The sequence below is a fragment of the Notothenia rossii genome, assembly GCF_949606895.1.
Source record: "Notothenia rossii genome assembly, chromosome: 10".
NCBI lineage: Eukaryota > Metazoa > Chordata > Actinopteri > Perciformes > Nototheniidae > Notothenia > Notothenia rossii.
In genome coordinates, this window is record NC_136908.1 from 55493541 (window position 1) to 55518881 (window position 25341).

Here is a 25341-nt window from a genome sequence, read left to right on the forward strand (position 1 = left end):
CATTAACTCTTCTTTCTTTCTTTCTTCCTTCCTTACTTCCTTTCTTTCTTTCTTCATTTCTTTCTTGAAGTATCGAAGTAATTATATCCCAAAGTTCATTTTGTTTGTTGACGTATTGTGACTCATTCACTTTCTCCATCGCTGCTCCAACTAGCAAAACATTCAGCACACAGGTGAAACTGATTTCGTTAATTACAAGGGTCACGTGACCCAGTAAATCGTGGGTACGCTAGCATTCACTATAATCACCTACTGTAAATTCAGTGGTGTAAAGTAGCTAACTACACTACTTAATTAAAAAAATGTCTACTTAGTAATTCTAGCCCACTACAATTCAGACATTAATCGTGTACTTTTACTCCACTTCAGTAATCGTATACCTTTAGTTACTTTGCAGAATTTGATTAGTGATGTGAAATATAATCAACATTTAAATAAGACTTTATGTGTTTTGTGATAAACACATGAAAACATCAACAATTAGTTAAATAAGTTAATCCAAACATTGTATAGGTATTATTAGAAAAGGCCAATACTTCTGCCAATAAAATTATGCCAATATTTCTGGTACTTAATATATTGATGCAAATGCTTTTTCTTGAGTAACATCTGCAATGCAGGACTTTTAATTGTAACAAAGTATTTATAGACTGGTATTTTCTACTTGTACAAGATCTTCTTCTACCCCTGCCTAAATGTAACAAGTGGTTTTTAATGTCACCTTTGATTTTCGTCCTATGAGAAGCCAAAGGTCAAAATACGGGGATCACTTTTTTGTTAAGAAACATTCTGTACTACTGCTGTTTGGAGGCCTTTCTCTTTCCTTCAACTTTTCTTCCTGTGGTATACTTACATGCCATTACCACAAAGGGGTGCTGTTTCACTCAATTAAGGCTGAGTTACATTTCAATCAGGAGAGACTTCATTTTGTTTAAAGAACATTTGACACATGCGCCATATGATAAATGTGAAGTCTTTGGCGATTAGACCCCGATCCTGGAATCGTATATATCCAAAGGGGTAAATGCAACCGTTAGCATATAGGAAACCCTCCCTCCCTGCGGTCTAGACACTGGTGATGATGAAGATCTGGATTTGATGAGGAGATGGGATGAAGAGGAGGTGTGATGAGGTCTTTGGATTAGCTCTCCTGGGCACTGGATATGATGATTTTTATATATTAAAATAACATGGGGCTAACATGTTTTTAATGTTGCAGTGCAATTTTAAATAAAAGTATATGCTAAAAAAAAAAATCCCACATATTTTATTTTATAGACTGATTAAGCAGCATCAAAGACAGACCCAACAGACACAAAATGAAAAAAAAACACGGATAAGGGTAAATAAACTTTATTTTCAAAGCATGTTTACAGTATTGAAAATGTCAGGTTTTTAATATCACCTCTTACCTGCAGGCAACTATTTACCTATTTACCTTAATGCAACTTTTAGAAAAAAAGAACTCGCTCTATGTACATTCATTCACATTTGATAACAAGCAAAGATAATATTACATGGGTTTACTGTACATATAAACATAAGATGAAGTGGCCAGAGGGCTTTCAGGACAGCCTTTTGTACAATGTTAAATAGTAGTGGAGGTTCATATTATTAGCACACTGAGATGACCTATGCATGATGGATGTTTCAGAAAGAGGGGAAAATAAGCCTTTAGGAAATATTTCAGCCGTTTGATTTTAGAAATGTAGAACGTTTGAATTATGTGACAGTCATCTTGGATACACGTTAATTTAAGCGTGTTAATGGTAAATGTGGTCTGACAGTGTTCTAACCAACAGAAAACTATCTTTCACAGACCACATTTTCCTCCAACACATATTAAACCAATAACTTGTGAAAACACTCCCTTCATGTAAATTCACCTGCATGAAAAACAAAACACCAAATTAAAGACAGAAGAAAAGAGATAGGCCTTCAAACTTTTAAGTATAAAATAAGAGCTTTCACAGGCACACCGGCAGACTAGTGTGAACATGAGACTTGGACAATCCGGTCTTGTCAGTAATTGTCTCTTTACGGTGCTTTGCAAAGATGTAACAGCAGAGAGCAATTGGGCAAACATGCTATTTTTGAAATATTCGAAACACTTTTGGGAGTAAACAAGAAAACGTTTTTCGACACATTGTTCAGGTTTGAAGTGCGTCACTCACATTTTGTAATTCTTTTTTAAATATATATATATTTGTCAAAGATTCATCTGCCATTGCATCAGCAAACATCCACATACTCAAAGACCTCTGCCTTAACAACAAGTATAAAAAGTCTATATATAACCGTTTCTAATTCTCTTTGTGTTACATTGAAAAAATGATACATTGTGCATTATGTACAAGCAAAAAACATATGTCAGCACTTTGGTGTAGGCTTGTAACCAAGAGTTGAACTTGTTTTTCAGGTTTTTTTTTAAAAGACCTACTAAAGCTCATTTAAAAAAAAAAAAAAACATGTAAGTGAAAGTAAATATCAAGAACAGCCGTTACTTTCTTTGTCCAACAGATGATTTTCTTCTCCCTCAGGTTGCACTAACAGCTGACTTTCATTTCATTGTTTTAAACTCAACACAGAAGTGTGTAACCAACATACTCTACTTTCTTTTTCGCCCAATTTCGACTTTTCAACATACCCTCAACATTGGACTCCATAAGACCATATCACACTCATCTTAATACATACTTGAATGAAGACTGGTCTACAAGTGTATAAAATGTCCTTGAAATTGGACAGGAGTGTTTTTTATTTTTATTTTAAAGATGATTCCTTAACGTTCCCTGACACAGAGCAAACAATATAATGGTTTGGTCTTGTTTAGTAAAGCACGTCTAAGTCAGAGGGAATACAGTCCCCGACACTGCTAACTTAACCAAATCCCTATCTAGAGTTATGAACATGGAATGTTCAAATTACAGTGAGATGCAAGCTCTTCCCGATTAGATTTCGCCAAGTGTCAAAACATGAAACGTACATAACAGTGGAAAACTCCCTCAAGTCAAAACCCTGCTCGAGTACAACTCAAGGAAGAGGTTAGACGTAAACACTATAGGCTCTCCTACAACTCAATGTTTCTACCTTCAGTCCAGAAAGTCAAAACACACACACACCCTCACCAAACTTCACAGAGACAATGACAACACGGCTAGTCTGGCATACCACCCCATGCCCATAGTCTGCTGAGGAAAATAAGGGTAAAAACAAAAGTCACAAGACAGGCCACACGTTTTTCAAATGATTTGGCTCATATCACATGGCATTAAGAGACATCACTGGCCTTTCCAAGTTGGCATTTCATTTTTTCCTTCATCTCGGTGCTTCAGCAAACAAAGCAGGCTTTATGTTGCTTTCACTTTGTAATAAATTTGGTCGTTAGCAGGGCTGGCCCTCAAGCGTTTTTCCCATTGCTGCACATATGAGGAAGGTGTCTCCAGGCAAACCTGGCAAGGTTAGTGTTTGGGCCACCTGTCAGTCATGGAAGTGGTTACCAATGTTTTGAATAACGTGACATTCCACCTCTGTCTGGTGATTTGAGCTACAAGAATAGCTGCCTACAAGTAAATGATATATATATATCAAATTGATATCCCAATTTAAATTAGAATAATTTAACACATTTGGCCGTGTGGGCTTCACATTGTAGCAGTAGTCTTAAATCTGTACTTCACACGTGCCCACAAATGATATGGGCTGCCGGTTAACAAAGGTGTGACAGCAGAGGATGGAAAAGCCTGTGGTCCATCCAATCTCTAGAGATAAGGACACGTGAAGGGGACTGTAGGCACCGAGCAGGATTGACTCTCAGTCTGGTTCTTCCCTACAAAGGACCCCCTCAGGGCGTTCTGCAGTCGACATGTGAAGCCCAGAGCAGGTAGGAAGGGAGGAAGAGCAGGAGGAGAAGAAGATGAGTGGGTGGGGGATTTTATTCGGGTAAGTTTAGCGAAGCCACCTCCAGTTTCATCTTGAAGTACTGGTTGAAGCGCAGGACTGCATATCTAGGACAAACAGAGAGAAGTGGCATCAGCGGTAAGATAAAAAATGTACCCGACACGTTAGCTATGTGCACAAATATCAGACTGAGATGACGCAAATTATATCAACTTGAATGCTTCACAGTTTGTTCTTACACATATGATATGATTAAAATAACTAGATCTGCTTGGCTAAACAAACTGCCTGCTGATAAGGAATGCATGAGGATTTATTTTAAGATGTAAACTTACCCCAAGAAATCAAAGTCGATGGTGGAGACCTTGGCCTGAATCAGTGCCCAGAGACCCCAGAAGAAATGAGATGCCTAGACACAGAGGAGAAAGAGAAAGAGAGAAACAAAAGATAAGCATGTACTGTGAAGGAAAACGTGTTTCTAATTACCCAATATGGCACACAGCCAGCAGAAGCCCTATGGCAACAACACCAAATAGCTGACACAGAAACACAAATGCTTCTCTTGCCCATCCTCCACACTGCCCTCTTTCCCTCCTTACAGTAAACAAGGCAGAGTGAGGCTCAGGGGAGAACGCAGAGCCTTAGAAGGGTAACAAGTCATTAAGAGAGCCTCCCATATGCTGGCCAATCATCACAAACATCCATCTCTCATCAGCAGGTAGTGCAGGTGATCCAACACCACACTGTAATTCCTGTTTGCTGACCCAACACCCCTGGCAGCAGGCCTCAGGGCACTTACTGTGCTCCACAAGGGTTTGGTTTCAATTCTTTGACCATTTCCTTGACCATAATAATTATTAGCTAACTGTTTAAAGAGGCACTGCCAACCAGAGAGGCTTAGCTAAGAGGCAACATAACAAAATAGTTTAGGACTTAAAATAGCCTACAGTAGTTTTCCTCCGTAGTATCTCATGATGTGATTTTGACCCTCAGTTTATTTTTACTTGAAGCATGAAGCAGAGTATGGTGTCTAAAATATTATGTCGTTTTCAAATTTGAAAAAGTTGTATCAACTTATTGCAATATTCTTTAGGCAAACTTAACACTACATTTATTCATTTTTCTCAGTGACTTGAATTGTACACAAAATAAAACTGTAAGAAACCCATAATAATGACATGGTTTGTACGAAAACTGTCCACCAGTAGCAATTTCTAGGTTAATTTTGCAGAAAAATAACATTTAATTATTATTTTTTTTAAGTTGTGAATAAATTCAGAAACTTAAAAGATAACAATTCTTACAGGAATGGATTTCTTCAAACATTTTCCCCAGCCCCATATTATTTTTTTATAATAATGTATTAATATATTTTAATTTTATTATTATGTTTATAAGATGTTATTTTATTTAATATTTGTATTGCTCATTTGTTCTCCTTTTTTAAATTATAATATTTTATTTCATTCTAAAATGCAACAACTATCAGTCTTATTTCACACGGGATAAAAAAAGTCCTTCTGATTCTGATACAGCCCCAACTTGAAAATCGAGACATGACCTCAATGCTAGTCAGGTGCAGATGTGCTCTAGTGTAACCCTATACGGTTCTTAATATAATATTGCATGTTTAATACATTGCTTACCAGGGCAAATTTGTTGACTTGGACGTAAAGAGTGTCCACCTCTCTGTCGGTCACCACGCTGCCCTGGCCTTTATTCTCCTTAAAGGCCTCCAGGTAGGAGCGCAGCCACTCTAGCTGGAAGGCCCGCTGAGGGTAGTGACTATAATCCACCTCATTCAGACCTGCAACCCATAAACACGCAGGTTAAACACTCCGTAAACATTGTATACCTGCAACTTTTTCCTACATTATCCACAACTCACCAGCAAACTCGTTGAAATGGTTCCCAATGTCGTAGGCTTGGTAATTGTACCCAGCGTACTCGTAGTCAATGAACTTTACATGGCCTGGAGAGAGAAGCAGCGTTGTTTAGACAAGAGACACGGGAAGAAGACATCAAATGATTATGACGTGTTTTCCCTTTTATAACTCAGAATGTCAAGGGTTTTCATTTTACACTCTAACTTATTTCCTGTCCGATTGGCTAGTAGGCTAACGTCGGGCAAGGGGTAAGAGCTTGCATTTTGAGGAAAGGTAGACTGTACAGGAAATGAAAAAGACACATATACACTTAAGAAGTATTTGACTAAATAACTTCCGACAAACTGATTCAAAACCATTCACGAGCTTATTGTAAGTATCATTGGATAATGCAAAATTACATAATGATATGTAACGTGCACTATAATGCTGTTAAGGATGAGAACAATCATGCTGCTAAGATTAAAGCAAGTCAGAGTCAATCCATGTATTCAGAATAGGAGGTCTAAGTGTGGGACAGCATACCCAACAAGATATCTTCATGGAGGTTAAGCATTCAATCTCCAATGATATCTTAGTAAACAGATTAGATTTACTTCTAACCCACTTGTCACCTTTTTTTTCTACAAAATAAGCAGCAGGCAAACATTAGCAGAGATGGAAATGTGCAAATACTGATGCAACACATGGCAGGCATACAAACAAACTAGAGTAAAAAAAGGAGAACATTATTTTTGCTTTTTATCCATGCATAAAATGAAGGGGAGATAGCCAATGCTTATGTGTGTAAGACATGGGGGCATGAGTGCAAAGAAAGAAAAGGGAGATAGGCGGTAAAATAGAGGTTAACGTGGAGTGTAGAAAAGTATTGTTAGCTGCCAAAGCAAATGTTAAGCAACACACTGTTTGATACACGCTTTCTTTTCATCTGTGTTGACTCACGACAGGCGATGAAGTCATCAATAACAAGAGCTCCTACATATGCGCTAAACTCTGGAGCCGCACCCATTTAAAAGGTTTTTTTTACAGTCTTATAAAGTTTACGAGGGTCCCATACTTCTTGATGTCAACCCACGGTCCACTTGAATGCTTCAAATTCTTCTCGGATATTTTCAAGAAGTGTCGCTTCAAACATTTAGATCAAAATTTGGGCTCAAAGAATGTGTTGATTGCATTTGTAGGCTAGCAACTTAATGAAGCGTTGACGTTAACAAAGAGAGAAGTGGGGTTTTTAAAAAATGGTGGCGGTGGATCTCAAAATACAAACCCTTACTTTTAAAAAGCCCGGTTGTTACAGAGATATAAACAAATACTAAATATAACTTTAACCAACAATACATTTATTCCAATGTCTCCACTCTTGGTTTTTGGCTAATTACTTTGGCTTAACATATGGAATATTAAGTTTTGAGGTGGTGCTGGACTACAGAGAAAGACACTTTGAGGTGGGTTACCAGGTGGCGTGTAGGTCCTAGCGGGACACAACTGAACACCTCCGGGCAGTGGCTATAGCCCCCCCTGTGCAGCAGATGAAAAGGTTGGGGCAAACACATCTCTCACACATGCTCACTCTCACACGGACATATTCGTCTTTTTTTTTTTATCCATTCTTGCTCCCACGCTCAGTGTCGAAAAATATCAGGCCCTGCTGCAACCCTCCCCCCCTTCATACATGCAAACCTCACTTCCCAGTTCTCACAACACACCCCTCCAATACTCCCTTCCCATTGGTCCACTGTGAACCCAACAGCGTGACACCTCTGCAGCTTCTGCCAATGACAGAGTCTTTTTAGAGGCTTCCTTTCGGCCTCTTGGTAAAATGAGCGCAGATTTATTTTTCTATGCAAACAGAGTAAAGTGAGAGGGGCAGGGAAACTAAAGCAGCCCGTGACACAGTAAAGAGAGACAAAAAGAGAGAAGGAAAGAAAAGAGCACTTGTTGAGAGTCTATTGGAACATTTTAGCATGTTTTGGGAAAACTAAGACATATTTTGGAGATTCCCCTACTTGTTTATGTTTCTATCAATAGAGGAAGTGGTGGACTTTTGGTGTCGCGCTTGGCAGACAAGACATTTCAACTACAGCTGAGAAGTGACAGGAAGCAGCCTGGTATCTATTCAGTTTTTTTTCGTGCCTACTCTGTTTTGAGAATGAGGATGTGAGTTTGCACAGTGTAGATGGTATAGAGCGCAGCAACAAATGCAGCAACTGGAATTCAAGTCATAGACTTCATTAGGGCGTTGGTAGGAGTGGTCTTTTCGCAGGCTTAATATATAATGTGATTAAACTAGAGTTACCGTCATAAGGGAACATTCCTTTTGATTCTGGCTTGTAATCTTCATTATGTCTAAAACAATGACTTCAGCTGTCCTTATTGAAGCCTGAAACATGATTCAGCAAGTCTGCAAAGTATGAACAAAGGCACAAGCTTTAACATGTTGTGCGAGGAATACAACTAATGTGCAACACATTCGCAGCTCCCTGTGTTAGTTACAATTGGATTTCCAATCATTTAGGGAGATCTGGGTGTTGGCGCAAAATCGAATGAAATCGGTATTAAAGTCAGCAATTAGTTGATTTGCAAAACCACAATTCAAATCAGATTCTGCAGGCGTCCTAGAAAATATATTTGTCTGTGTGCTGAGGTCAAAGCATTTTTGCAGAAGCATGTTTCCGCTTCAAGGGATAAAGCTGATGATATTCTAAATAATAACAACAAAACCCATGAAAATACCAAAACCAACAAGGCTTTTTGTACGTCTTTTATTACTTTCCAACTGTCCCGGCCTGTCTGCGGCTCTCAATAACAACTCCACTCACCCCTCGTCAAGACAAATCTCTCAAAATGGGGTCACAAAAAAGGCTTAAGCATGAGTAAACAGTGGATCTATTGACTATTTCAGTATTGGATCAAAATAAACTGCATCAATCATGTCACCCAGTGAACTGTGGCTCACTGTTGCCGACAACAATGGGGCTGTTATCACGGAGGGATAAGCTATAGATAGGGTTTTGACTACACAGGCCATACATTAATATGTTAATCTGATCAATTCAATGTTGGTTTCGGTCTTTTTGACGGGATTTGTCGCTGATAAAAAATATAAAGAATATCGCCAGACACATTCTTCCGCTGATACGGTCTGCCCAGTGATCCATACTGATGCTATGGAGTGGAAATTGCGGAGTAAGGAGCAAGAAGTAGCTTGACACTTTAGGCATTTGGCTGGTGCTCAGAGTGACTCAAAGTGCAAACCTTAAAAAAAACATTAGTGTAATAACCAGCAATGTACGTAGCCTCTGTACTGTCAGAGGGAAAACTCGAGTAGCATTGGAGGGTAATAGGTAGTAACGTGGCTCCTACTGCTGCCATGAACTCATCCCGATTAGCCTGAGCAGAGGGCAGACTATGCGAGGGCCCTCAAAGCCGCCTGAGCGTGAGGTTTGTCTCTCTCCATTGCCTCCCCAGGGCAGGGCGGCGCAGGGCAGCCACAGCCTCGGCTGTCATTCCTATGGGAGAAAGGCTAGACACAAGGAGCTGTGAGAAGGGCCCCGCCCCTCGCCGCGAGCCGACGAGGGGGCTGACAACTCTCAAACCACCCCACCCCGCCTCCCACATGCATATAAAACCCGGTACTCTCGTCTCTTCCCCGCCTGCTAAAGCAAACTTGTACACGTTTCCCTGAGGGTGCTTGATCTTCATCCAAAAAAACATTTTCTAAAGCACCAAAAACTTGTGCTGTCAATACAACTTGGTATGTGGTATGATGTAATGGCATTGTTTGTTCAGGCTGATTACTGTTGTTCTAGGTTCAGCAAAGAAATAGAAAGACAGAATAGACAACAGTTTTTTCAAGTGGATTCCAAATTATAAACTTTCCATTCTCCTTTAATTCAGAACAATGCTTTGGGATTTAATCAAAAAGGTATGGATGACTGTAATCCTAAATGTCAAGTTAAATAAGTAACAGATTGTTTGATTTAATGTGCTTTTTGTATTTGAAGCAGATACACACACCCTCCAATCAACATACATATATTAGATTTCACCCATTTTAAAATCTCTCTAAAGTGAAACTAGATTTGAATAACAGGTTTGTCTCTTCTCACCGTTCTAATTCTACGCCGGCAGCCCTATGCAAATGCTGATAATGAGTGAGGCTAGGGTTGAGGAAGTGCAGTTAATGCAATCCTACCTGAGCGCAGAGACCAATGCAGTTCACACTACAACACAATTCAGTCACACAGTAACGTCTTTGACTACACTTGTGCAGTTAATACTCACCTTCCTCCGCATTATAGATTATGTTTTTGCAGAGAAGGTCGTTGTGGCAGAGAACTACGGGGGAGCCCAGCACAGACAAGCTCTGCTGGAGCCACACCAGCTCTTCTCGGAGGCACCGTGGGCTGGGCACCTCCATACTCAACCTGGGGGGGGGGGGCACAGAGGAAGAGAGGGGGGTGTTAGGGGACTTTAATTCATAGTTTGGATCACTGCTTGTAAAAAGTAAACTTCACTTAGCACAGGCTGCTTTCCGACTCCCCCACAATAGAAGAATGGGTATATAATAGTTAATGACATATACATCACGGCCTACGATTGAATATATTTACTAAGTTATAGCCAGAATGGATTTCTATTGTACAACAGACACTTTATAGAGTGAACAAACTACTGATGAATAGTTCTACTGCCAAGAGAAGCTTAGATCTTCTCAATTTAGTGTGACAACAGCTGTCTGATAGAAACCCAATTTTAGCAGACGGGGAACATTTCTCAAAAGTATGATATAAATAAAAAGGTGATTGAAATCCTTCCAATGTTACTACTAGAATACAATACTTTGACTTAAATCCTCACTACAGCTTATCAGCAACTACATGTCCTGCCTAAGGAAGAATGTATTTCTAAAATTAGTTTCACAATGTTTAACACTTTGCTCATGCACAGTGCTACTGGCAACTACTCACATCTATTTCCTTGTCAAATTCCATTTGTTTTATGCAAATAAGGGATTGCCTTTGCGATGCTAACATTTTGTTGTACCAGGATATGATCATGAGACAGCGGCAGATGATAAACAAACAGTGTGTGACACAAAATAGAAAAGGTTAGGTTTCGATACTCGTGGTTAAGAGCCACATGCCGAGCTGTCTAAAACCTTTCCGTTGTTTTTGTTTCACATACATTGACTTTTCGGATGTTGTGGGTGTCCTGAGTCTTATTCATTTCATTTCATTTTTATTTGTCCCGCTCATGGTAAGCAAAACCAAATATACAATAATTGCCAACATGAGGACCCCAGGAAGAATAGCCAATGCTCATGCTAGTGCTAATGGGGATCCTAATAAAAACTAAACTAAACTACCAAAACACCATTGAGTGAAAAGGAGCAGGGAGAAGAAGACAATCTTACGTGACCTGCCCCCTTCTAAAAAAACAAAATAAATACAAATCGATGGTCTGCCCTTCATAATAAAAAAATGTTTCACAGCCAAACACAACAGTATCTTAGTATACTAAGAGAAACACAAAAAAATACTTATTTCCCACTTGACGGTTAACGAAAAGAAACAAAACACCCCAAAAAAAAAAAGAAGTGCAACACCCTCATCGGAGTCCTACTGGAGAAGAATTTGGGAACCTCCTCGGAAATCTACTGACTGCTAAGTCAGCGCTTGTTATGGATTTATTTTGAGTGCCAAAATATACAAAGGTTGTCGTTATTGCAAACACAAAGGTCAAACAAGGAAGACTCAATGGAGCCAAAGGGCCCCAAATAGTCTAAACTCAATTGGACTGGATTGTTTTGTGTCAACACTAACACCCGGAACAAAGGTCATAAAATGTTTTGGATAAAGGTATAATTACAAGGTTTGTCTATTTGCATGATGCCAGACGAAAGCAGGCTGCTACTTGTTGACGCATCATGCTTATTGACATTCGCCCTGTTGTGTTAACTCTCCTTCCAGGAATCCTAAAACTTGAATGTGAATTCCCACCTGCCGAGAGCATGAAAGGAATTCCACAAACGTACTCAGACGTGCTGGATATCTACCCTTGATAACGGAAACTCTTGGGCTGCGTCACTGCCCAAGCTAATAAAAGAGGACACAGATGCACGTGGAGATAACAGAAATAGTCAACAGGCCAGCCATGAGCTTTTAACTAGTCATAATCTGTTCAACAATCTCATTTCTTTTGAATCCAAATGTATATTTGAATCGCTATACTACTTTTGAAAGAGTTGTTCTCCCTTTCTTTGTTTTTATATCTCTATAGTTTAATTGCTGCGACTCAAAGGTTATTTATCTATCTATAGCGAATTAAAAAAACCTGCGGATAAATGTTCAGGGAGTCATGAACTGTACAAATTGTTCTATACATTTCACAACGGAAAACACGCACATACTTTCTGTGCCTACCAGAGAGGAAATAACTTACCAGCTGACTTTGGTATTCATAATAATTTAAATGGGAAAAAAAAACAAAAAACAATGGCTGTGGATTTACAAGCTGTTGTTATGACGCATACGTTAAAACAAAGCAGTGATTGCCGACCATTTTCCCACCGCTCTCGCTTCATTTCAGAAGGCCATGACGTTGTGAAAATATTTTTGTATTGGAATAATCAGAGGAGAAGAAGAATATATGTTTTAGGGGTTTGGGTCATCTCTCTAAAATCTGGATTTTTGGACACTGAGTTGACAGATGCTCACAGATGGCCCTACTAATGCTTATAACCCTATATAAACACTATGCATTACTTTGATGTGAGCAAATCGTGTTCATTTTAATAGTGTAATCTCTGTACTTCCATCTGAGTATTCTGTACGTTTTTTACCTTTACACCATTTTCTTTTTTTAAACAGTTTTATTTTTGCTCCTTTTCTTACATCGTATTTCCTCATACTGTGTTTATGTTTAGACCAAAGCAAATGTCTGGTATGTGATGCCTACTCGTCAATAAACCGTTTTTTGATTCTGAAGTATGTAAGGACCTTTGAGGCAGGTTTAGCGAGCAAAATATGTTTACGTGGCCTCACCTGGCGTTCTTCTCAGGGTCCTTGAGGTATTTGGGGATGAGAGCGAAGTACTTGCCCATCTTCACCCACAGGTCGGACTGGGGCACCCAGCCGTTGTGGGCGTGGATGACATGGTACTTAGCAAGCTGCTTGGCAATGAGGCTGCAAGATAGAAAAGAAAGGAAACATTTGCATTTGAAGTAGAGCATCAGAAGAAAAAGTTGACTAAATTCTACCAAAAATTCACATTTTAAGAAAGTTCACTATATATCTACCACATCTCCACATGTCGCCTTGCTAGTTGTGCAATGTCAGTTTTCTAAAACGGTTTTATATTTATGAATATAAAAGTTGTCATTTGTACCAATTCTTGAAAGATTTCTCTTCAGCTGGGCCTACATTTTCAAAGGCACTTTAAGGCAATGACTGACAGCTGTTTACATCTTGTGAGGGTGGGGTTGTTAGTGTTAGTGTAACTGTTAAGCCTACACGACTTGTCATCCGATTTAGGTGACGATCGGGTGGCTTTGTTGGAAGAAAAAAAAAACCTGAACCTTGCTGCATGACAAAGCAATATTTAGTTTTTACCTGAACACAGGCGGGCTGCGTATGTGCTCAGGTTCCAGGGCAGTTCCTTGCAAAAATTCATAACAAAGGCCATTGTTGAAGGTGCAGTATAGGTGTGGGGCACAGCGGTTTGCATGTAGTACTCTGAAACTTTTCACTTCATTTTCCCGGTCAACCAACAATTCTGTTTTGTTGCCATATATACGGACCAGAACCACATCCTGCATGAATACACCAATGTAGCAGCCCAGCAGCTTGTTGGTGATCCCATCTGTGAAAAACTGCAGAAAAAGAAAGGGGAAAAGCAGAGAACAGGTGAATCAGGGGTAAAACAAATCATTGTTTGTCCTATGGTTCAACTACTAGATACACGCCTACAGTTGAACAACAGTAGGACCATCCTCCGCATTTTACTATTTAAGTACTGTGCATAAAAACCTACATTGTTTTGACTATTACGTAATTACTGAGGGCAGTCGGTATCTGGCAAGCCACACTAAAGCAAAGAGGAATTAATGTAGCAATAGAGAAGGCTCATCTGAGTTGATTTAAACTGGACTGTCTGCCATGATTCTGGGAACATTTTTGGGGAGCGGTGGAGGGGGGCTAACATACCAGCCCTAATTGTTCGCTGTATAAGGGAGTGACTGAGAAAAACAGGACGGTGAGGAATTTTATTTTTCATGTGAAGCTATGGCAGGCATTTGCTGAGTTTCCACTTCTCCCCCCATTGATGAATATAGGCAAGCATGTGACCAGCGTGTTTACCAAGTGGAGCCACAGATCCTCTCTCTCTTAGTGTAAGGGAAATATGTCTGGGTGTTTGCCCAGGCTGTAATGCTTCACACTTCGCCTAAAACATTTTTATGTTAAGGTCGTAATGTTCCATTTTCTGTTGCCTCACTTAAAAATGTTTGACTTTGGAAGACCAAATAGGACACTTGCAGGATTACATTAAGTAGTCAGGTGTCAAGACCTATTTGTCAACCATGTTTCTTCTAGAAGTTTACAGGAATAGTCCATGTACACTTCTTCAGCCCTCTAACCAATCTCATAAACTCCAGAAAGTGTCTACAGCTCACAGAATGATGATAACTGTCTGTAGGCTATTAAGATGACAGACACACCTCTACTCTAACTACACAAATACCTGCATGTTAATGGCCTTTGGGAGTTGTTTAATTCCATATTTTAGTTCATGTATAACACCCAGGTCAACCTGTATGCCAATTTTTCAAACTGCGTCAAAGGCGGTTTGATGCTCCCGCTGTCTGGTCATATCCTCAAGTGTTAGGAATGCTATTGCAAAAAGGGGGGGGGGGGGGGGTGTGGTGACTGCAGTAATATACCATGGAAATGATTTACAATGTGGATGTGAACGGCTATTTGATATTAACATTAGCATATGGTGTCATTATTAAAGTTGGTGTGGTGTGTCATAGGAATATATTAGTATAAACTACCTTCAGGTTGTCATATGGGACTAGGTTGCTAGCTAAAATCGCTTCTTTTTTTGATACCACAACAATTGGAATTGAAGATAAAATAAGATGGACCTCTATTAATCCTCGTAGGGAAATTCAGTTAAACTCTGATCCTCTGTACATAGATACATATATGCACGGTTAGATAAATTACATTACATACATATACACAATATATTATAAATGTAAAAAGCTCATGCTTCTTTGTAAAAGCTTGGTTTAAATGTTCAATCTCCCTCTAGTAAATATACCCAGGATATTCAAGTGTCTAAAAAAATCGCTCGGATGTTAGCAGGCCAAACTACCATGACCTAAATCATGTCAAACTTAGCGCGTATTTACAAGCTGAAGGAAATGTCATACTAACCAGACTTACGGTGCAGTAAAATGATACAATACAATAAATAATCGGCACCTTGAGTTTGACCTCGGATGGCTTCCAACTCGGTCTCAGCTCCTTGATCAGCTTCAGAGCTCCGGATCTGTAGTCGCTTTCGTCAACTGTCACATCTATTTTGGGCACAGCGGGAGCCTCGTCGGGTACGTGAATGTAGCTTGCCATTGCTTATCTTTATTTCTTGAAATATCTTAAACTCTGACGATAACCGTACGGTACGCTGCAGCCAAATGCTGAATGTATGAAAATATCTGACGAAGGCTGGGTATATATTGCTGTAGTCGTCGGTGTGTGCGGCAACGCCTCTCAAAAAATCCCACCCACAAGAGAAAAAATGCTCTCGCAATGCATGCCGGTAGTCGAATGACTCACTGGAAGCGCGTGATCAATGCGTCAGCGGGCACCGTCGGCGGAGCTTAGTTATTCAAAGCATGTAAAGATGCAACGTTATGCTTTTGCAATGATAAACACACATGACAAACAAAATGAATCTACTGAGAAGGCACACACGATAATGAATTGAACATATAACTCGAAATTCTTCTCAGTTATTATTCCATTCGCAATACGTTGGTGGATATACACGAGCATTCACTGCAAACCCACTACGCTTCTGACGTCACATCCGTAATCTACTTAAATTAGATGAGTTTTTTGTCACGAACGAAATATTTAAAATGTTAAACATAGAGGATAGATACATTTTAGCTCACATTAATTCGGTTTGCTAGTCTCATACACACACAATTGAGGTTTTAGCGGTAAAGGAAAAAGCTAAGGTTTTCTGTGAACGCAATTCATTTATGTTCCTATTAGTGGTTGTGGGCCTAAGGATTCTGCTGAGTTAAAGCCGTCTATGGTTAAAGCTCTACCCTTTACCCAATTGTTTTATTCCTCATTGCATTGCACATTAAGATAACTAATAATTAATTGATTTATAGTTATAGTCTGAATGACAGAGGATAAGAACATGTTATCTATCAAAGACAATCCAAGCTGTTTCTTTCTGTGGGCTCATCGTGCCATTGTATCTCGTCTATGATATCTTTAATTCCACATTATTCATTAAAATAATGTAGAGTTACTGCATGCCATGTATAATTCAAACCAATAATCTTTACAACAAGGATTCAGGTTAATTTCAACTTGCAAAAACATATATGCAACCCTAACTAGGTTTATAAAAAGTACACTAGAGGAAACACCCCCAAAGATTCCCCATAGCCGAGCCCCTCTAAATATATAAATCTAAATATACTTCATAACAATGGTGGTGTATTTCCATCTTGACCATTAGCCAGTTCAGCCGTGTAATATCTGTTTCACGCTGGCACGCAATCCATGCCAGGTCTGACGAGTTGCTTGGTAACACACTGTGTAAAACATTACAAGGGATTTCATTGCACGAATGGTCCATCCTCCATATCCATCAGGGATTTTAATTTGATCTTGATACATGTGCCACCATGGGGCAGCGTTGACTCTTGTAAACAATGCCTGTTCTCCACCCACACAGGTTCACACTTCCAGGTGGGAGGTGTGTAGGGTGTTGTCCTACCTTTAGTGTCTCTTTAGTAAAGGGGTGTTTTTATTCATGTTTACTGCCTTTCTTTACTCTCTTTTGGCTACTTTTGCAAAGGTTCTAAATAAGGGAGCATGTCCCCTAATTACTATTAGGCCTCGTAGGTCACATAATGCTCAGCTAGTAAAAACACAAGGTTGCCATAACAACCTTTATCAGCCAATAGAAGCAGCTAAATTATTGTGGGCAGGTGTATGCCGGTGAATCACTGACCCAAAAAACAAACATCTATAAATGCAAATCTACAGGCAAACCAAAAAGTAGAAATGCGTGTTTAACCTGTTTTAGTCATTTAAATTCTCATTGTGGAGATGACTCTTTTCACTTTTCGTCTATCGTTTCTTGTCCCTTTAAAAGGGGATTTTCGAATAGCAACATCTCCAAGAGCAGCATATCCGAGGAACAATAGACCGCATTATGTGTGCCTGATAATGTATTTTGTTACAATGGTTGCTGAGGCACAGGAGGAGCCGTAGTTGAGGTTGATATTTGATCAAGAGTCACTTAGACAACATAGCAACAAAAACATTATCTTTATTCAATGCCATATTTTCCTCAACGTATCACTTTCTTTGTGGATTAAGTTTCTAATTCCTGCCACAAGTGATGGATTTGCATTCATGCTACGAATAAATGAAAACGTTTTTTTTAAAACATCACTCAAGTTCTAATTGAGTACTCTTGGTTTTGAAAATAATTTATTTTAAAGCAAAAATAATTCTTACATTTACAAGGGTCTTAATAAAATTAAGATCATTGCTACTTCATCAGAAAACTACTTCCCTCGGCAATAAAAAAAAAAGAAACGGACTAAATCTGACATGATAGAATGCATTTTCCTTCGCAAGTCTTTCGAAATTCTTTTCTTTCCTCTCATGCCTAATCAAAGTAGTCCTCTATATCAATGTTAGGGTTCAGCAGCTCCTCTCCATAGGGGGTCAGATCCATCTCGTTGAGGATCAGGTTTTCAAAGGTCTCCTCCAGGTCCGTTTCCCCGATTAGCACGGCTCCCACCATCCGACCTCCACTGAGAACGACCTGGAACAGGAATACAGCGGTAAATTGTGTTAAAATTAAATCACAAATGTTGATTTTTCCAATAGTGGGTGAAATCAGTTTGATGGCATGAGAAAATAGATCTACAGTGTATCTACAATTTGGAAAGAACAGCTGATCCTGTTTTGCCTCTGGCTCAATAGCAGCATTAGACCATATCCACAGAAAAACAGTAGTTTCTTTCACACAGCGACAATCACTAAAACGGAAAAACTTCCTGGTGGCATTTGGTGCCACAGGAATGTCTAACAGCATCCAAAAAGCATGTGATTCCATAATGGCGTAACACATCAGCTGTAGGTCTGATGACGATACGACTTTGGAAGCAAGGGCCTTTATTTTGAGGGTTTCTGTGTGGCATGCTGGTATACAATTTAAGGACTTATTCTTTTTTGTGGCAGTCATTATTTACAGTCCGTTCAGCAATTCAAGAGACAAGAATGGAGTGGATTGTTTCACAAGTAGCGAGTTTACAAGCTAACACTAATATAACAAAATAAGCTAAATCATCGGCAGACAATATCCAATGGGTTGTGAGATTGAATGTTGAAAAAAATGGCTTTGTCCACATTTACCCATCCTATTCTACTTTTGAAAGTATTATTGACAAATCAGCAATTCAAATGGCCCACAAAAAGAAACAAGAATAATGCAAATAACACAAATAAATTCTGGAATCTGCATTCATATGTTAACTTTTGTTCACAGAGATAACTGCTTACATTTCAGGCATGTATGTACATTAACAACCAATAGAAAAAGTATACTGTTTTTCTCTTAAGTATCACCTTGACATACTCCAGGCCTTTGGTACAGCGGACCAGCAGCTCTTGGTCAGACCCCAGCCCCTGTCCATTAAACTTCCCCAGCAGGACCACCTGTGAATGACCAGCAGAGAGGAAGTTGTTTAAATGCACAGTGGGAATGAGCCTAGAGGTAGGAACAAGAGGAAACAGAGGCCAATATTCAGACTGAAGGCAAAAGTCAGCCAAATCAGATATAACCTTTTCAACTCTGATTCAGGCCACTTTGTAGGTGTTTTTTTTTTTACACATTACCTTAAAAATAAAAAGAAATGCTATCTTTAAAGGCGTACATGTGTTCTTCTGTACAGTAAGACAATGTAGTGCAAGTGAGTGGCATTCTTTAGAGTGACCAGTTCACAGTGTAATCTGATATTGGCCACATTGGAAAGAAAAATATGTAAAAAGCCAAACTATATCTGAATTGAGCACTAAGACTTTTGAAGGGACCTTGAACCACCTTAAAAGTAATGGTTATAATTTGTAGGGTAGATGATTAACATTGAGTCATTATTTCAACACATGCACTCCCCTGCAGTGGAAAGTTACCTACCTTGTAGTTGAAGAATTTGGTAATGTGTGAGAAGAGTTCGAAGCAGAAGTCCAGTTCTATTGGTTCTGACAGGACTTGTGCCGCCATGCAGCGCCCGGCGTACCAGCCCATCTGACGGGCCTGCGTCCACAAACGCATCTGCACACAGCACAGAAACAACTCTTTCAAATGTTTAGGTGAAATTATAACACTCTTTTTCAACTTTTCAGCCGTTTCAAGACTTATCTAACGCCTTGGTGAAACATAGTTATATTTAGCTCTCCTGCCAATGCCATGGGAACTGAAACCTACACTGACGAGATTCAGGACAAACTGCCAGGTGCAGTGTAGTGGTGCTGAATGCAACCATTTATGTCTGGCCCTATTTTCCCATTGCTCATTTTAATTTGTAGAGCTATATACTTTTTGAATGAACAGAACTGAATCAAATAACATTGGTTGGTATCGAATTTCGAGCAGTATGGGAAAACTGATGATACTTGAAATATATCAGTATCATTTTCAGATGGCATCTTTACAACTAGTATCGGCTGAACTGGCTAATGACTTGATCGTTTACCTGCTGCCACATCGGGCTGTGTTCCCAGCATGCAGTGCACACGTCTCCTGCAGCATACACGTCTCGCTCTGACGTCATCATGTGATCATCTACCTGCAGGCCCCCATCCTCTGCCAGAGCAAACTAAAAAAGGTAAAACCGAAAAGAAGAAAAAAGAGTAATTCATACCAAATATATGACTAATACTTTATAATGAGAAAAAGGAGACACAAAGCAATATGCAAAGTATTTGATGTAAAACATATATTCATTTTGATAAGGTGGCTGTACATAGGGAAAGCCTTTCATCGGGAACTCAAGCTTATAGGGACAATTCACCCAAAAATCTACAATTGTGTTCCTTTTACCTTTAGTGCTATCAATCTATCTGGATTCAGCTTTTGGAGCCGGAAGCACCAAAAATACATTAAAGAAATGTAACAGCTTTGTCTCTTTCAAGAAATGATGATCAGACAGCGAGAATAACACTTGGCAACCCTCATCAAAACAATATAGAGTGATAAATTGCACTGCAGTTAAAAATATATAAATTTGTATTTATATTTTGGGGTGAAATCGCTTTAAAACAAGAGTGATAAAAGAAAACCTCTCCTTTGTTGACACCTAGAGGTCTTAACACCCAACTGCTTCACTTAACATCCAATATGGTGTACTAAAAGATGCAGACTTGTAGTGTTAGCCAAAATAAAAGGCTAATTCTTTCTAATTTCTCTTTCATAACTAGCCTACCCTTGCAATTATTTTCAAGACATGGTCCTGTTCACAATGGCAGAGCTAATACTCTTTGTTGCCATTTGTTGTGCTTTAGTTACTAGCTGTACAGTTATGTGACCATATGATGGTAAGAAACAGAAGGATTTACTTGAATCTGAGAACCTTCAAAGCAAATCGTATTTATTTGTCATATATGAGTTTACTTACATTGTTGCCATGGAGAAATGGCTCAGTGTTTGGCACGACACCGGTGGCGCTGACAACAAAATCACAGCCAAACGTTTTACCGTTGGTCAGTTTGATGTAAACTGGCCAGGATCCTACTGAGAGGAGAGAAAAAGTTGAAAAGTGACACATAAAAGGGAAGGATGAGTCAGAGTTCAGATGGAGCAGCAGCTTGTCTGCTTCTCACCATTCTCATGTCCGAGTGTTTGCGGAGGGGAATTGAGCAGCTCCTCAGAGGTGAAGATCTTATCCACCTCACACTGATATTCCAGTGAAACTCTGCGGGTCCCCTGAACACACCGGCAGGGAAAGGAGGTGGAGGAGAAAAGGAGGAAGGTATCACAAAGCAGAAGGACATATCTACACGTATAGACCTCCCAAGCTGATCCATGCTTTAGGAATCCCACAGAGGCTCTCAATATCAAAGATAAACACACTATCTCACCTGCTCTGAACCTTGAAGAACTATCCCTTCATGCCAGTCTGGGCCGAGGGCACTGCCAGCCTCTGTAGAACTAGAACCTTGCCTTCGCGCATTTCTATCTGAAAACACACATTAAATGTTTATGTCGGTCGGAAAGATTCTACGAAAAGAGAAGAAGAGAAATCCACATGTAGGGAATAAACCTAAGATAGACCTGCTGTGAAGGTGTGAGATCCTCCAGGCGCTGGTTCCTCCGTGGTGTAGCGAGGTCTCTTACAGGGAGCGTCTTTTTCTGGTTTGTCAGCCTCCAGAGATGGGATGAGGAACTGTGCGGCCCCCGCGTCAAAGAAGGTGTTCCCTATGGCCTTGTCCTTCACTGCCCAGATCACCTCACAACCCTCCACTTCATACCTGTGCAGAACATGCACTCTCATTCAGGAGAAACGTACACATTGGTTTTTTGGTTTTCAGTATTTCGATCATAGTTCACTTACACTAATTCCAGTGCAATCCCTCCATTGCCAACAACAACGATTCTCTTTGCCTTGGATAACCGCTTCTGTAACTCCTGAAACAAATAAACAGCGAAAAATGTTAAGCATCACGTTTTTTGCTGTTGTTATGTAACTTCTGACTTGTGTTTTCATCTTACTGCATTCAATTGCTGAGATTAATATAATTTAATTTAATCAGGCAGTATGATCGGTCTTCACCACTGAGGACAAAAACATTCACAAGAACACCAAAACAGAAACAACGCAACTAATACAATAAGTAGAAAGACATTTAAAACAACTACATGAATCATTAAACACACCAGATAATAAGCGTGTATTATTACATTGTACAACTGTATGCAGGTTTTTATTGCCCTCATTTTTGAAAACTGATAACAATAAAGACAGCAGCAGTTGTTGAAATGTTACTGGATGAACCTTTGTAAACAGTGTTCTAGAAATGACTGTTTCATAGCAGAAACATCACAGAAATAAGAAAATGGCAAATCTTTTCTTTGTTCAATTTCAAACTGCTCCTTGCTTTTGTAAGAACTTCCTTATTAGTTCAGACCTGCATGTCGATGAAAATAGAAGCATCCAGAGTGATGGGGTTGTACCTGGGCGCTGTCTGTGTCCCGTATCCCCAGGACGTAAGGGTTTTCCTGGGTTAGGAGCTTAGGTCTTCCCCCGCCGCAGATACACAGCTTCTCATAACCAAAAAACCGGCCATCTGTAGTTTCCAAAGACTGAGAATAGAAAGAAGAAAAGGAAATAGTGAATCGTTCTCACATCCAGCTTAGCTATTAATATCTCCTTTTGAAAAATAATATTTCTTTTCACAAACTAGTTGGATTAGATCACATGCTGTAACCTCATGTCCACAAGGTGGCGATAGTAGACAGATAAATACACCTTATGTTGAGATGTAGTGCAAGAAATCACTGTCTGAATTGTATTGTTAATACATTTTAATAAGTAAACAACTAATCTGGAATAACAGCATGTGTGGCTTAAGTTACAGTTACATAGACATATTGTTCTTGTTATCTAATAAAGCAAATCCAACCAGATACAACTTCTTATTACCATTACACACTCCAAAAAAGCTACTTACATGTGACCGTGTGTGAAGGGATTTGACAGCAGAGTGGATGACAGTCAAGTTGGGAAACTTCTCCTCCAAAACACTGGATGGTTGTTCCTCAACATCAAACTCTTCCAGTGTCTTGGAAACCTTTGCCAAGCCAAAAGAAAGGGTGCAAGATAAGGAGAATGGCCTTTGATTGACATTTTCTTTATATTATTTTTTGGTGATGCATGAATTGGCTGGGACACCAAGGAAGCAACCATGTCAGCTGTTAGTGTACATAAACAATATGTGTTGTAAAGGTCGTCGTCATCATCATCATCATCATCATCCTGACCTGTCTGTAGTTTGTCACGGTCTTGATATGGGGGCTTGCTGTGATCAGAGCAACGTCAGCTGACGGAATCTGTGATGACAGCTGTCGATAAAAATTAAGTTTAATGTTAAGTTCCTACATTGAATGCATTAAAGTAATAAAGCCTATGGTTAATATATTTATTTTGTAGACACCTACACAAATTCATATTCACCTGCTCAACACATGTGACACCCGCGATGCCGCCTCCTACAATTATAAACCTAAATGTTTTCTCTTTTCTATTGGCCATTCTTTGGCTAAGCTAATGCTAACTAGCTAACACTAGCTCCTTTTGCATTTGATGTGTAAATGGTTGCTATATTAGATTTCTCTCTGCATGGAGACGTTGGTAAACATTTAAAAAACCTATTGGCAATTGGCTATCATGCTAAAATGCTCTTAGTAAATTGTTGTGATAGCTAGCTGACCACATTCTTCTTTTGCACATGCCAACCAGAGCGTAACTTCCTTGTTTACAATTAACTACGGCAAGCAGCAGGAAACGTTTTCAAACGCAAATCTTGCAGTACACTTGACTGAAGGCACCAGATTAAATACCAGATGTCAAATGTAAATCCATGAAGCATGTTCAGTTTAAGGATCCAGATGTTCCATGTAATTATTTGTTAACACTAACAGAATTAAGTATTTTGCTGTGATTAACAGTAGGCCTATACTACATATCTGCAGTGTAAAATCACAGACAAGTATTACCTGTTTTACCTCTACCTTTAATTATCATTTCCCGATTGTCTTATTTATAAAATCATACATTTATATTGGTCAAAAAATAATTAAAGTATGGGCCACCTTTTTAAAAAAAAACAGCAATTAAACAGCGTTCACTTCCTCTCATAAAAAAGGCATCAAGGGAAAATATAAAGTCAATTAGCTTGTAGGTGATTGGAACATAAGTGTACAGTAACAAATAATTATGTACTAATACTTAATGCATAATTTAATATGTTGCTGTACAGTGTTTATTTGCATCTAGGAGAGCAAAGTGTGAGTGCATATGTGAGAGTAACATTTGACAATAGCAGCATATTATGTCATTGCTAACATAAGAACATATGTTGGTGTCTAGTTCTAGTCTATGCATTAAAGGACCTGTATATCAATTAAGTGGGAGCAGGTTACAGTCCTTTGTTATGTTTATATTTGGATCTCCATTGTATCTTTAATGTCAGAGATTAATGTGGTTGCAAATCATATCTAAAATTCCATCAAAACATTCATCCTCCGTCATTACTGCAGTGATAAACAACTCACCACCGGATAACAGTTGAAGCACAGTGCCATTTGTGGTTTTACATGAAGTAAGTGACAGATCTTGACACGATCCCCATTCTCTGCAGGGCGTTTGGGCGATAATGGCTCCATTGTTTTTGGATTCATCAGCAAAAGCCGGCACTTGTTCTATTTTTGAAAAACCTTTTATGCCGTTGTTCACCATCCATGGGAGTATTTATGTCAGTGTCTGAGATGATTAGGTCACTGGTAATCAAACACGGGTTAATGCTGTGCGTCATACCTACCCTCTTGATTTTCATTAGGTTACCCTGAATAACCTCTACAGAGCACATGACTACATTGGATACAGCACTGTGATCACACATATAAAGGAATTTGGGTAATGGTGTTTGCTCATACATTAAGAACACTGTATTTCATTTATGCAACATATTTTTTATTTTGTCATTGATAAAAATTGCTCTTTTTTTTCTGGATTAATTTCAATAGACTTTGGGGGTGCTTCTGAATTAAATCAAGCCACTTTTTCTCTATTCCAAAATGCCACGAATTACTGTACACTATCACCAGGAGTTAAATAGCAATGTGTGAAGGGGAGCCCGGGAAATTGGGGTTAATAGGCTCTATTATTGATCGCATTATGGGACCACAGCTAATTAACCTGACTATATTTCTCTACTTGGACTGTAAATGCAAAAGGTTTTTATTAAAAACTACAAATACATACTAACATGTTTCACATCTTGACTAAATAAATAATTAATTAATTGAAAAAGCTGCAAAATTAACACTTGTCACAATAAAGTGTCACAATAAACATTATAGCCTATCCACTATAAAGGATTATTTAAACACACCTTTGCAGAATGCAACAATAATTCACAGGATAAAAGAAACAACAACATGTAAACAACAAAGAAGTATCACTGATCGAAATCATAAGCTATGACTTGGAACTCCATCTGAACAA

The 25341-nt window shown here is 39.1% G+C and overlaps 2 protein-coding genes across 3 annotated transcripts; both read right to left on the reverse strand.

The window, feature by feature from the left end:
• Nucleotides 1-1337: 1337 nt before the first annotated feature.
• On the reverse strand, nt 1338-15594 carry etnk1 (ethanolamine kinase 1). Its single transcript, XM_079655720.1, has 8 exons — nt 15278-15594; nt 13400-13659; nt 12833-12973; nt 10071-10213; nt 5789-5872; nt 5547-5707; nt 4236-4309; nt 1338-4007 (listed from the first exon to the last, which is right to left on the reverse strand). Exons 1-8 carry the CDS (start codon nt 15422-15424, stop codon nt 3935-3937), a joined length of 1083 nt encoding a protein of 360 aa, XP_079511846.1. The 5' UTR covers nt 15425-15594; the 3' UTR covers nt 1338-3934.
• A 1761-nt stretch (nt 15595-17355) lies between these two features.
• On the reverse strand, nt 17356-23590 carry pyroxd1 (pyridine nucleotide-disulphide oxidoreductase domain 1). Of its 2 annotated transcripts, none has more exons than XM_079655291.1 (13): nt 23290-23590; nt 23097-23177; nt 22787-22906; nt 22290-22418; nt 21670-21743; nt 21390-21586; nt 21197-21294; nt 20939-21041; nt 20734-20846; nt 19813-19935; nt 19254-19391; nt 18686-18775; nt 17356-17879 (listed from the first exon to the last, which is right to left on the reverse strand). In XM_079655291.1, exons 1-13 carry the CDS (start codon nt 23365-23367, stop codon nt 17721-17723), a joined length of 1503 nt encoding a protein of 500 aa, XP_079511417.1. In that variant the 5' UTR covers nt 23368-23590; the 3' UTR covers nt 17356-17720. The 2 variants fall into 2 exon arrangements, with proteins under 2 accessions (XP_079511417.1, XP_079511416.1); XM_079655290.1 differs by having other exon boundaries at nt 20734-20849.
• Nucleotides 23591-25341: the final 1751 nt, after the last annotated feature.